We start from the raw sequence: 13647 nt of genomic DNA, 5'->3' as shown, positions 1-13647 counted from the left end.
GTGAAAGAATAAATCGCATTATATGTGTGCCATGAGCTTCATCTTTTGCCTAATGGGCTAAAAGTGTGTGTTATACAATTATCAAAATCTAGGCACTTACAGATGTACTAGGGTGCAAGTTCGTGCTATTCTCTCTATACCTGGTTGAAAACAACAAATCGATATCAAATTGGTAATGGTTTGCCGTGTTCTTGAACTTTAACTTGAATGCTTACTGCTTGTGCTATGAACATGCTCAAAGACAGCAACAAGGCTGGTCAGATGTATGATACAAATTGTATTGTATCAAACACGTTTTAATTGTATTCATAAATGTACTTCTGTCAGCAAAAGCCTCAATTCTAAGGTGATTTATCTCAAGATAGTCAATTTTAAAGTTACCTTGGAAGACACAATGTTGCGTTAATACTACATACCAGGGGTGTCCAGTGTGCATTCTGGAGGGCTGGACCCTTGCCAGATTTTCAGAATATACAGGAAATATACATGTATTTCATGAATACAAGGGAAACATATTTACAAAATCGGTGATTATCCTGAAAATCTGAGGTGGCTCTCGTGGATTCTGTGGAAACCCTGCTGTATATTGTTCATAGGGCTCTGTGAATCTGCTCTGCTAATCCTCCGCCTGATGTCCGGCTCATACATACATGTCTGCTGTATATATGTGTATGTCTAGCTTTAGTCTCATCTCAGTAATTTCACTTAGGTCACATTTAAAAAAAAAAAAGGCCTAACAACCAATAAGAAGTAGATTAGCTGCTGGATCAACACTAATATTTGTAGGAAATGTACCCATTTAGGAAGTAGGGAGCAACATTTCTATAACAAAGGACTGGCAGAGGTAACGGGTCTTAGTGCACACCTCTCCATCTCAAGACGATAAAAGGTGGCGCTGCTTGCATTCTCTCATCTGGCGTTTCATGCTTAGTGATGGGGTCACTCACTCCCACACCACCTCTCCCATTATCAAAACTAAAACTAAGCACTATGCAATCATGCAACATAACAGAGCCTTCCTTCACCAGCTGAAAAGGAAAGAGACCCTAACAAATGAGACCCTGCCCATCAAACTCCATGTCATTTTCATCAAACCCTGGCAGTAAATCTGTGCAGAACAATAGGCTTCTTCACCTGCCAGTGCGTTTAACCTGCTTCTTTCCCCACTCCTTATAAGGCAATATCTGGTTTGGTGTGGGTGCTCATTTTCTCTAAATTGTTTTCATGGACAAAGATTCCTTTGAGTCTTTGTACATTGCTGGCCTTCCGAGGCTATTTATATACATTCTTCAAGCAGCACAGGTTCCCTCCTTTTCTCGGAATCACCAGGTCCTCCTTACTTTTCTCTCTCTTATCCATCTGTGCTGGTTTTACTTTGGCTGTGGGTACCACAAGGGTCATACCATCACTCATGCGTTCCATGCTCTACATAGAGTAGCTGGGATCTGTTTGCACACCGTTGCATCTCTGTTCATCAGTACTCTGATGACACCCAGATGTCTTCCATTTTGGTTGCCCTTCACTTGAGAGTAACTCATACCTAGTTGAAGGCTGTTTAGATGTGTATTTCCTAAAATTAAATCTTCTGAAAACAGATTCTGTTTTTACTGTGGGTGTTGTTTACTATGGTTTTCTTGTATGATGGTTAAATATATATTAGTCCTGTTGTTGTTCAATCAGCAAAGCGTTCTCCATTCACTAAGAAAACCCAGCGGTGCATAACCAACTTCAGTACTTTCATGCAAATCAAAAGCACATTCCTGTGACTATGTTTCAATCAAGAACATACCTTGATTTTATTGCATAAGAATGGAGCTCATTGCCCCCTACGCTCTTTCCCCTATGGAATCATGGCTTCATGTTGCAGCGCGTCTAGGTTGCAGGAGTTAAAACATTTGAAGGTATTTCTCCGGTTCAGCACTCTCTGCACCATATCACACTAGAAGCTTGTACTCATTTTAAGGTGGTTATTACCACTTTCACATCTCTATTCCTACACAAACCTGTTTATCCTTTAACTTCTCTCTTGGGCATAAGAGACTAATGGTCTGCTTAGTGACTTATCAAACTTAAAAAGTCAAAAGCTCAGCAGCAATCCTTTCCCAATTATGTTTCATATTTCTGAAATAGCTCATCCATTCAAATGATTTGTTCTTTTTAAAAATGGAATTTATAAGTTGTTGCTTTTTATCTGTTGCACAGTGCATTGTTCCTCATGAGAGACTGTTGTGCTTTATAAAATCACTAAATAAATATATTTTGAAAATAATTTGATTTCTCAAGTTCTGCTCATAGGTGTGTAAAATGTAAAAGATCAGAATTGCAATGAAGAATGAAGGACAGATTGCCACTTCAAATTCCAACCCTGTCAGAGACACGCTTTTGGAATGTTTGCTGATATGACTATCTATTTGAAGTTGATCTCTTCAGCTTTTCAGCAATTCACAATTGTAGGCACTTTAAAATCTGGTCTTTCTCTTGCTCAAGTGAAAGACAATGGACAGTCATGAAAATAGATATAAACTCTGTGACATTGAGACAGGAGTCTCTCATCTTCATCTCTGTGGAAATATATATTTCTAAAAACAAGTACTCAACACTAGTGTCTGGTGCTGCTGAGCCTGTATGATGTTAGAGGGTTCTGTATCTTGAGGAATCTATGGATTACCCTAATGTACACACCCTGTTTCCTGTTGGCAGAGAATCATGGATTTCAACTTTAGTCCACAAGGACTTATTTGTGTATCTGTGTTTTAGTTTGTTATCCACTGATCTATTTCTCCATGCTGTTGTGAGTGCAGTTTTGTTTGGCCGAGTACCAGCACTCTCATTGTCCTTAGTACGCTCTCTGTGAGATGCACACGCATGCTCAGAATGGAATGCAATTATAATGGAACAGACGGACACAGATATTACAGCATAAGTATACAAATGGTTGACAGATGGTTTGCCCGGTAACCTTTGCTGCAAGATCAATTTTTGAACCCATGAACGTTGTCCAATCTTCTTTTTAAAATGTGGCGTCCCTGCCCATTGCCCACCCTGTAACAACTCCCTTCAGGTCATGAAAAGAAATCCACAAGAAATTCAAGCAAACAGAAGCAAATGTTCATAACACCCGTAGGAGAGCTTCACAGGCTGGAATGGAAGGTTTAGTGGTGTGGGCCTAGGCCACAGATGAGTCTCTTGCGCTGGTGTCTTCCTCTTTCATGCACCCAGCAGCTTTTTGACCATGTAACCCGGCATACTGTAGAGGAAGAGTGCCACCATGGCCAAGAGGAGCAACGCCAGCACAATCTTAATGATGAGCCATCTGTAGCGGGTACAGATGAGGTACTTGATGGACTTAAGCGGGTTGAGGAACCAGATGAAGGAGGTATCCGGCCGACTGTCCGAGGCAGCATGAGGACAACAAAGCAGGAGGTAGAGAGGGTTGGGAGGAGAGGAGCAGGTGGAAAGGAACATGTTAGTTATTAGTATTGTTAATATCAGCAAGTGTGTTACAAAGATCAGATTAGGGATTGTTAGTTATTACATTTTAGTATATATTGCGAAAAAAGTCAATACAATTTGTTTAAGTCCAATCCAAAGTAAAGGACCAGCCTTGAGCACCTGTGCTAAGTATACTCGTTTTCCTACTCTGTATCTGCTTGACACACAGAGTCAGTACTGACATCAGTAAAATAGGCCACATTCCTAAGTTCTAAAATCACAGGCTGATAAAAATAGTTCAACCTTCCTTAGGTATAAAGTTACACATCTACTGCCTAATAGGTGATGAACTGAAATGGCTGAAGAGGGCTGACCCAGAGCCCTTCTCTGTGTATGCTTATGCATACAACAGAATTTGCTGCTAAAAAGATTTAAAACAGTTCAGTACCGTTAAAGAACAAATATGGATAAATATACCGGGTTCTTTTTGTGAATATCTCTTTTTAAAATACAATTTTAGGGTGATTCCCACAATCTCACAGTGGCTCAAAGAATTAGAAAATGGATATGTCCTCAGTAAATTGGGAGAAGCCTGCCAAGCCAATGTTCTTTCCAGAAATATATGGTTGCCCCAAGCACCTTGTGAGTTAGTAGTTGCACAAAGACCAACATTTTACTGCAAGATCAGTAAATATTCAGAACATACACATTAAACTGCCCTAAAACATGATAGGAGAAGCCTTTGCAATCTGTCCACCTGGGCCCATCGCCTATGTGAACTTCAGTTAGCCTACTTCATCTGGGAGCACAGCCTCACAATCAGGAGGGTCCCCCTAACCTGAGCCCCGCAGTCACGCTCATAGCAGCTGTGCAGTAAATAAAAGACTCATAAAAACAAGCATTGACAAAGCCAATAGAACAATATTTGTGTAGCTCATGCAAATAGACACACAACACCCATGCACAGATGGCCATTGATGTAAACTAAAAAGACAAAGGAGGTTCAGTCTATGACCTACTTCGTAAAACAATCAGGAACCAATCAGGTGTGTGTGGCAAGATTAATGCATTCTATTAGGTCTTATTTATGTTTTAGACTTTTACGTCAAGGAAAAAGACCAGGGTTGTTTGTATGAAACAAGTGGACCTTTTTATGGAACTATTCCTTTGTAACAATACATTTTTCATATGATAGGAGATAGTGAAAGGTTGTGACGATCACTATTCCGGGTAGCAATAGTGAAAAGTTGTTATTTACTCTGTGAAAAAAACCAGGTTAATAAAATGAAAGAATAACAATTCACAAACTGTAAACTGTGTATCTGAAGTTTTTGCCTTAAGTTCATTTTCATAAATATAGGAGGGGAAACAAGTTCCTTATTTTATTGTTGTTCTCTTTGCTTTCTGGAAACTGGAGGGGAGGGAGGGACGGAGCAGGAGACCGGGTAGGGCTGGCTTTCTTATTTGTAATAGCCCTTGCCTTATTTGGATATGTCCAATGTTCCATGGCCCCCACTTGGGGTCTTGATGCGTTTCAGCACTATACTATTGTGTAGGGAGGAGAGGGGCAGGTGGAAAGGAAAATGTCATTAGTGATGTCACGGACAACGTCATGAGTGATGTGATATGTGAAGTCGAAAGCAGTGCATTGAGCGGTGCATCAGATATAGTTGGCACACATAACTATTACCTCTGAATTTCTATAGATTTGTGTGTATAAAATCTGAACCTAACTATAATGTCCTTGTAACCTTAGTTTGTTTCAGTGAATATGTATGTACACACACACATATATATATAACTATATATATATATATCTGTGTGTGTGTAAAACATACACACTTACCTTAAAAAAAGCTTACCTTGCATTGGCATGCGTGGTAAAGGCAAATTTGTGTTAAAGGTTTGCGTTGTAAAGGCAATGAGTGTAAAGGTACTGCATGGTAATGGATGCGTGGCAATGGCATTGTGCGGTTCTGACTTCATAGCAAAGAATGTTTCCCATCAGTGCACACAGACCAACACACCTAAAGCCATGCACATACATAGACCAGCAAACAGGCACCCATTGACACATATTGAGAAGCATCTTTCATGTATAGCACTTTTTACTGCCCTAAGGTGAAATGGAAGGCAACCATAAAACCCCACAAAACACATACAGGTTCAGACAGCACAGAAGCAGGCACACATAGAGGGAAAGTGTTGATAAACATGATAGCATGGAGAAAGAGCGAATAATGTATGGTTGGCATTTTCATGCAGCTTTTATGTTTACTTAGGTAGCCCCCTTGCTGATAAAATCAGATGAATGATAGACGACATATTACAGTCAATGCCTAATCAATCCTTAAACTCTCTTTTGATAAATCACTTCTACTGGTAAAGGAAATACTTAATTCTTAATGCCCATTCAGTTACTGCCTTTTAGGTATGATGGCCTGTTACTAACAATTCAATGCTCTCTGCAGGCGATTGCATTCTTTGCATCTGTATGATCATAAATATGATCATAAATATGTAGCATGGAAATTCAGTACCTAAAAATTATGTAACCTCTGTTGGACCTTCTCTTTACAAATCATTGTTAATACATGAGTTGGTTAATTTATTGATTGGACAAAATAAAGATGACAATTTCCAAAGTTTCATTTTTTTCATTTTAAATGCATACCGTTTTTCTTTAAGGAAAATCAACTGCCTTTAACAAAAAGATTGCTTTATCTAAAAGCAATCACAGACGAATGGCAGTAAATCCCAGTGGGTAATAAATTGCCACCTACCTCATTAATATTCATGTTGTAGTATGCCTATTTGTAATACAAATATAGCAACACGTATATCAATCTTCTTATTTTATTATTATATTTTTGGCATCATTATGAAAATTAATACAATCCTTTATGCAATGAAAAACACTTATGAATAAACATCAGTACATACAATTAATAAAAACAGGCAAAGAAATTTGTCAAAATTATGTGATATTTTTTACATCGATTCTTTCAATAATTGTAAACATTTATTCAAATGAATTTCATACAATTATCATCACATTACATTTTGTGTTAGAAAACATTTTCATTAAAAACAGATTAACTGACATAAGGACACACTTAATCTGTTTTTAATGAAAATGTTTTCTATACACAAAATGTAATGTGATGATAATTGTATGAGATTCATTTGACTAAATATCACATCATTTTGAAACATTTCTTTGCCTGTTTTTATTGATTGTATGATGTTTAATAATAAGTGTTTTTAATTGCATAAAGGATTGTATTAATTTTCATAATGATGCCAATAATATAATAATCAAATAAGAAGATTGATTTATGTGCTGCTATATTTGTATTATAAGGAGATTTCCTTTGGTTCACTGTACTTTGCATACATTTGTTTTATTAGCATTGAAGAACACAGGAAGGAACACTTTTTATATTGTCTTGCTATTTCCGGTCCTTTCTGGTTAACCTGGGTAACGCTCTCCTTTTGGAGTAGGCCTATTTGTGACCCACTATGAATCACTAATGAAACTCAAGAGTTTCATACATTGGGAATAGCGATTTCCTAATTGCGATTCGCAAAAACTCGCAATTAGGTAATAGCTATCCCTATTTTTGTATATCTGAATTTCTGTTAGCCATTAGGTACATAGTCTCAGCTTGGACATGGGTGTACTCGCTCCAGATGCGTTCTCTGTGCATGCGCCACTGGTCAAGTTAGTGTATGCACAGTGGAGCGCGCACTTGACAGACATGGAGGAACTGTTGAGTGTCTGTCTTCATGCACCAACTAGAATGGCCTTAAATGCCCCACAAAGATTGGTCTTGTCACTGCAGCCAGCATGGAGCCAGGGCAGGGGAGACAGGAAATTTCACGCACTTCAAAAAGAAACCGTTAGAAATGTCTCCTACTTCAGAGAAGGCAGCAGGTATAAAAATTGGACCCTCGTACCCACTTCTCAGTTCACTTTCTGTACCTGCGGAATGACTCTCAAAGGACTGCCTGTTGGAGTGGCTCCACAAGACTGCTTTGCTGCACCTGGAATGACTGCTTTGCTGCCTGGAGCATGCTAAATTCACCTGGAAATCATTGCTGCTAAACATCTGTTTTTACTGCTGCCTCTAAATTACTGCTGCTAATAATTACTAATGAATTCAACTTTTAACTGCACTACCACTTTTTAACTGTTTACTACTATTAATGTGCGTTGACTTATTAGAGAAATTCTGCTTTAATCAATTGACTGCTCCCTTCCCCTCCTTGCAACCGCAAGGTTGCCACACTAGTTGTGCGCTCAAAAGGAGCTTGGGGACCCGCAGCAGATGTGTACAGCTGTCTAGCTGTTGGCGTACCATGGCCGTGCCAAAGGCAAGCCCTTCATTGCCAATTCGCGTTTGGTCTGCAGCCAGTTCCCAGCCACTGAGCCCGTCTCGGAGTAGGTAAACCTCTCTCTCCCAAATTCTTAAAATGCTTCATGAGTAAAGCATCTCATAACTGCCGTACTTGGGACCAAATACGCCTAATGGCTAAGTATCTTTCATTGGCTCCAGGGGCGAGTTTGGTATTCATTATCAGTCGTCCCCGGCTCTGTTGCACACACCCACACCTGCTCTTACATCCCTCTCTGTGGGGGCTCATAAATTCAAGCTCCTTGAGCAGACATGTGCAAGAAGTCAATGACCCAATTTTAGATTACCACTTCGATATCCTATTTATAACCGAAACATAGCTCAAACCCTGATGCAATCCCGATATAGCTGTTACCCTTCCCCCTGGATATACATCCTAAGCTGGGACAGGGAGAAGGATGAGGTGGTGGAGTAGCCATCATATTCCATGACAGCTTCCAGTGCAGCTCCCTTGACATAGATTCCCTTAAAAGAGCAGAAAGCTTAGGATTCTCCCTTAAGTTCAACCCTTCCCATTCCTTTGCTGGTTGCCTATTCTATCGCCCTCCTTGCCCAAAATCATCCTCCCTAACCACATTCAGGGAGGCACTTGCCCCTTTCTTACTATGATACACCAATGTAATTGCCCTGTAAGATTTCAATTTTCATTTTGACGATCCAAACACTGTCAATGAACTAGCACCCTCCAATAAACGCTAGTCAAAGCAATCCACACCTTAGTTTTCCCCGGACTGAGTGGAACAAAAGCGTCACTGCAAACAGCTTGAACACAAATGGTGTCAGGCCTACAATTTGGATGATCTGCTCCAATTCGCAGATGCACACAAATCCTACCACAAGCTGATCAAGGAAACCCCAAAAATCTTACTTTACTTCCCAAATTGAAGCGGCCTTTTACGACCCAAAAACCATCTTAAACATTTCCAAAGTCTTCCTTCAACCTAAAGCCCTCTCAAGACAAATTCTTCCTTCTCAGTCACTCTGCAATCAGAATTCTGCTTCTTTTGAGGACAAGATTCTTTGTGTGCTTGTGGGACGACACTATACCTAACTATATGTCAGTCTCAGAGTTTGACAGAGTAGCAGTTGTCGGCCAGAGAAGGTGTGAGCATGTGCCCACGTGCTAGCATGCAGAGGTAGCAGAACCTCTGATGAGAAAGGTTCTACCCCTGAAGGACAAGAATGAAATGTGAGGAAAGAGAAGGACAGTACCATTAATGAAGCCGGATGTCTCAGGCACCCAGGATCTTCTTAACCAGGTAACCCGGCATGGAGTAAAGGAACAGGCCGACCATGAGCAGGAGGAGGATGAGGATGAGGATTTTCAGGATCAGCCAGCGGTAAGTGTGCCAGATGAAGTAGCGGATGGACTTCAGTGGGTTGAGAAACCAAATGAAGCTGGTATCCGGCCGACTGGGGGTGGAGGTTTAGAGCAGGGGCAGGAGAGTCGGCAGGTGGAAACAGAGAAGACAGACAGTACAGAAAACAAAAAGGGAGAGAGGAAACACAAGGTGAATGGAAGTAAGTGATAGAAAACTTAATTCATAGAAATGCTGATGTTTTGTGCTCCCTCCCATTAAAAGAAACTTCAAATTAAACCAATCAATAGAATCCCAAACCATATTGTCTATCTATCTATCTATCTATCTATCTATCTATCTATCTATCTATCTATCTATCTATCGTCTGTCTGTCTGTCTGTCTGTCTGTCTATCTCTCTATCTATCTATCTATCTATCTATCTATCTATCTATCTGTCTGTCTGTCTGTCTGTCTGTCTGTCTATCTATCTATCTATCTATCTATCTATCTGTCTGTCTATCTGTCTGTCTGTCTATCTATCTATCTATCTATCTATCTATCTATCTATCTATCTATCTATCTATCTATCTCTATTTCAAGGCTTTTACTTGTTCAGCAGGTCTGTGACAAATATATGTTAATCTATAACTTATTGTGAGGTAATGTAAATGAGGCACAGGTAGCTTGTTTAGTGGGATGCTCTGGCACTATCAATTTTACTTTCCAACCTATTTTCAAGTGATTGAGGTGCATATGGAATTCAAGACTGATTTGCATTTGGTTGGCCTCTGCCTGCAGTGTCACAATATTACCAATGGTAACAAGTAATTCTGACATTTCACATGTATAGACAGGGAGATGGAGAAGCAGTTTTCTTTGCACTTTCTCTTGTGGGGAAGGGCAACAGCTAGTTTGCATCTGTTTGAGTCCTTTTCGAAGTGGCACAGTGGACAAACAAGCAATGGATCGTAAAGCAGTGAATAGCAATGCAGAGTAGGTACCAGCCGCTGAATTTAATGCAAGTCTTTCATCCATTGCATTTTTCTCAATATTGTCCAAGATACCAATGTGCTCCAAACTTCCCCATGACTCCACTCTGACAGAAGTGGCACACTGGTTTTAAATTCTGTTCAGTTGTGTAGCAGGTAAACGGTCCTGCTATCCGAGGACCTGGATGTGCACATACTAGATTCTCTGGCCAGGTGTGGCCATAGGCTTTAAATAAAGGGGAGTAAACTGCTTGGGGTTTACTCTAAGACCCAGACAGTGAGTGTGTGTGTGTGTGGCTTCATTAGGGATCTGGGAGCGGGCCTACACAATAGGAACTCCGTCCTATAATAAACCCCCCCCTAACATCACACTGGCTAAGAGGGCGTGACGTGCCCCCACACCCTCACCACCAAATACCAGAAGGATGTTGTCTGGCAAGAGAGCAGGCCCGAACCAGCAGGCTCCGACATCGCCACGTGTAGTGCGGCAGCAACCCAGTGTGGGAGGCTGCTGTCAGACAGCAGGAAGGACCAATAATACAGCTGGCGCTCTCTCTCTTCAAGGCTGACAGAGGACTGGCACCCAGCAGCTCAGGAGACACCGGCAAGCAGCGGCATGTGAAGACAGCGGTACGTGGCAAACAAGCCCCGCCCAGCTCGCCTAGGAGCACGTGTATGCAGACCGTCCCCAGCACACGGAGGAGCCAGCACAAGGCCTAGCACACTCCACCCACGGCCACTTCTGTCCCCATCCAGGCCCACTGAACAGAAAAAATAAAAAAACAAGCAAAGCATATCAAGCTGTGGCATATGCAATATAACATAAAGAAAGAATAAGAGTAAATAAAACATCAACAAGAAGAGAGAAACAAGCAGTGCCATCTGCAATACAAGCACAGAGGCAGGCAGTGATTTCTGCAATACAAGAACGGAGGGGGAAGACCAAACTAAATGAAACAGAAAGAGGTTTAGAGAGGCTGGGACCAATACCACCACCAGTGGCACCACAAGAGACCAGATAGACCCCGAACCCAGCCAACATGGCAGACGAAGCACAGCCTCAACAGCTGACCCCCACACAACATGCCCTCACATGGGTGCTGCCACAGTTTTGTGAGCTAGCAGACAGAGAAACTGTGTGTCCAAGATGGAAAATATGGATCGGGCAACCTGAAAATTACTTTGTCGCCCCAGGGGAAACCGGGCGCTGTTAAGAGGTCACTACTCCGCCACCATGCACGAGAAGTAATATGTAAACTGGAGAGTGGACCTGCCACAGACTATGATGCAGCAGTCAGGGCACTCAATGCCCACTTCGACCCTCAGCTAAATCCCGACTTCAAAAAGTTCAAACTTCGCCAAGCCAGCGAGAGGGGGAGTCTATTGATACCATTCTTGCGAGATTTCACATACTAGCGACCAACTGCACAGAAGACAACCAATTCAAGGAAATCCGGGCCCAGCTGATACAGGGATGCAGAAACAAAACCTTACGAAGCCTATATTGCTCCAACCAAACATCAGCCTTGACGACATCCTAACCTGTCGCAGCCAGGGCCAACGAAATGGACCTGGCCATCACACAAACTCCGGAGAAGCCACAAAACATCAAAACCGAACAGGTTGACGCCATTCGGACCAAAAGCTGGGGAGACACGACCAAAGGAAGAAGGCTCCAGCAGACTAAGCAAAAGTGCAGATATTGTGGCTGCAAAGAACATCCGATCGGTGACTGCCTGACACAGGGTCGCACCCGTTCCAACTGCAGAATCCAAAACCACTCAGTCTGCACTGAGAAGCTCAGGAACAAAGGACCTACAGACAACCAAAGACCATTGAAAATGGTATGCCAATTGTCTCACAAAGATGACATGCCCGCATGAAGCAAAACTCCTGACAAAACAGAACTACCACCCGCAGGATTCATCCCCAGAAGAAGAGGAGGAAGAAAATGGCCTCAACCCACCTGCACCGTCCAAGTGGCAGGATCAGAAGTCCAAGCCATCATTGACAATGGAGCGTCTGTCATTGTGATGGGAGTACAAAAATACAACTATCTCCGGCCCAGACATCAACTGGTCATACACCAGGATCTTTGCATATGGAAGTCAGACACCTCTACCCCTTTGCAGGAGGATGTCAGTACCCGTACGATCAGAAGATCAGGAGCTAACAACAACATTTAACGTCATTGACCAGGAAGCCTACACACTGATCGGAAGCCAAACAGCAGAGGACCTCGGCCTGATATTTTCCGCCAATAGAGTAAAATCACACCAAGTGAATGGCTTGTTGACTCAATTTCAGGAGTTGATTCGAGGGCTCCGCTGTCTCAAGCATCCACCAGTGAAGCTTCACATTGATTCTTCAGTCGCACCCGTGGTTCTCCAGCATCGCCGCGTCCTTTCCATCTATGACCGCTGGTGGAGAAGGAGCTAGAGAGACTCGAGGAATAGGAGGTGATAAAGAAAGGGTTGGGTCCACCCCGGGCATCCCAAAGAATTATTTGGATATGTCTTCAACCAACAAGGGATACAAGTTGACCCTCTTAAGTCCCAAGTGATCAAGAAAGCGCAAGCACTGACTACCATCTCAGAAGTGAGGAGACCTGGCAACTCTCACTGAACCTTTGAGGTCTTTCTTGAAGGCAGACACAAAATGGGTTTGGAGCAATCAAGAAGAAAGTGCCTTCCGGAAAATCAAAGACGCTCTTCTTGACAACACCACACATGTCTACTTCGATCCTGACAAACGCATCGAGCTGTTGGCCAGCACAAGTTTAGTGGGACTAGGACCGATACTAGCTCAAGAACAAGACCCAGGTTGGTGGACTGCATTAGTGTTCACCAGCAAGGCATTGACACATACGGAGACGTGATAAGCTCAAATCGAGCGGGAAGCCTTTGTGATCAAGAGAACTGGAGGACATTTCTATTCATACTTGAGCGACCAACCTTTTAAAGTAATCATGGACCACCAGCCCCTCGTAACCCTCTTCTGAGGGTCTGCTCCTGATCCACCCCCATGCATCAAAAGGTGGGCCATCCAATTGCAGCATATGAGATGGAAGTCGTGTACCGCCCAGGATCAAAGTACCCTGCCGACTTTCTATCTCGTCACCCAGTGCAATCCAACACCCAAGACAGCCCAGACAGGATGGAGGACTATATCAGAATGGTCTCTAATGCGGTATGGCCCGAGCCCTGCCACTTGAAGACATCCAAGAGGCCACTGAGACAGACCCGGTCCTCACCATAGTACGCACAGCAGTGCAAAGGGGCTTTGGCGAGACTTTCTTCAACATGCTAACGACTCGGCCAGTGATGACAAAGAGAGCCTAAGAAAGATGTGGCAGTGCGATACGAATTCAGCACTACCCAGGAGGGTTTTGTATTGTAGTTTCCAGAAACACTGACACCAAGTCACGCTAAGTTGTGCATGGAGGACACCAAAGTGCCATGAAGATAAAGACAGAATTGCAGGGGAAGGTATGGTTTCCAGGGTTG

At 42.4% G+C, this 13647-nt stretch overlaps 2 protein-coding genes across 6 annotated transcripts in view; one reads left to right on the top strand and one right to left on the bottom strand.

Moving 5' to 3' along the window:
- LOC144763932 (uncharacterized) overlaps window positions 1-13647 on the top strand; it is a 231242-nt gene that overhangs the window by 102080 nt on the left and 115515 nt on the right. The window lies entirely within an intron of this gene.
- The window catches only part of OTOF (otoferlin), a 1162910-nt gene continuing 1152389 nt past the window's right edge, over window positions 3127-13647 (bottom strand). The window contains exon 46 of the mRNA XM_078649977.1: window positions 3127-3388. Coding sequence (XP_078506103.1) covers window positions 3208-3388 — 181 coding nt within the window. The 3' untranslated portion in view covers window positions 3127-3207. The remainder of the gene's footprint in view (window positions 3389-13647) is intronic.

The sequence above is a fragment of the Lissotriton helveticus genome, chromosome 6 (assembly GCF_964261635.1).
Source record: "Lissotriton helveticus chromosome 6, aLisHel1.1, whole genome shotgun sequence".
In the NCBI taxonomy this organism is placed as follows: Eukaryota; Metazoa; Chordata; class Amphibia; order Caudata; family Salamandridae; genus Lissotriton; species Lissotriton helveticus.
Note: the sequence above shows the minus strand (reverse complement) of the source record. Positions and strands in the feature narration are given on the sequence as shown.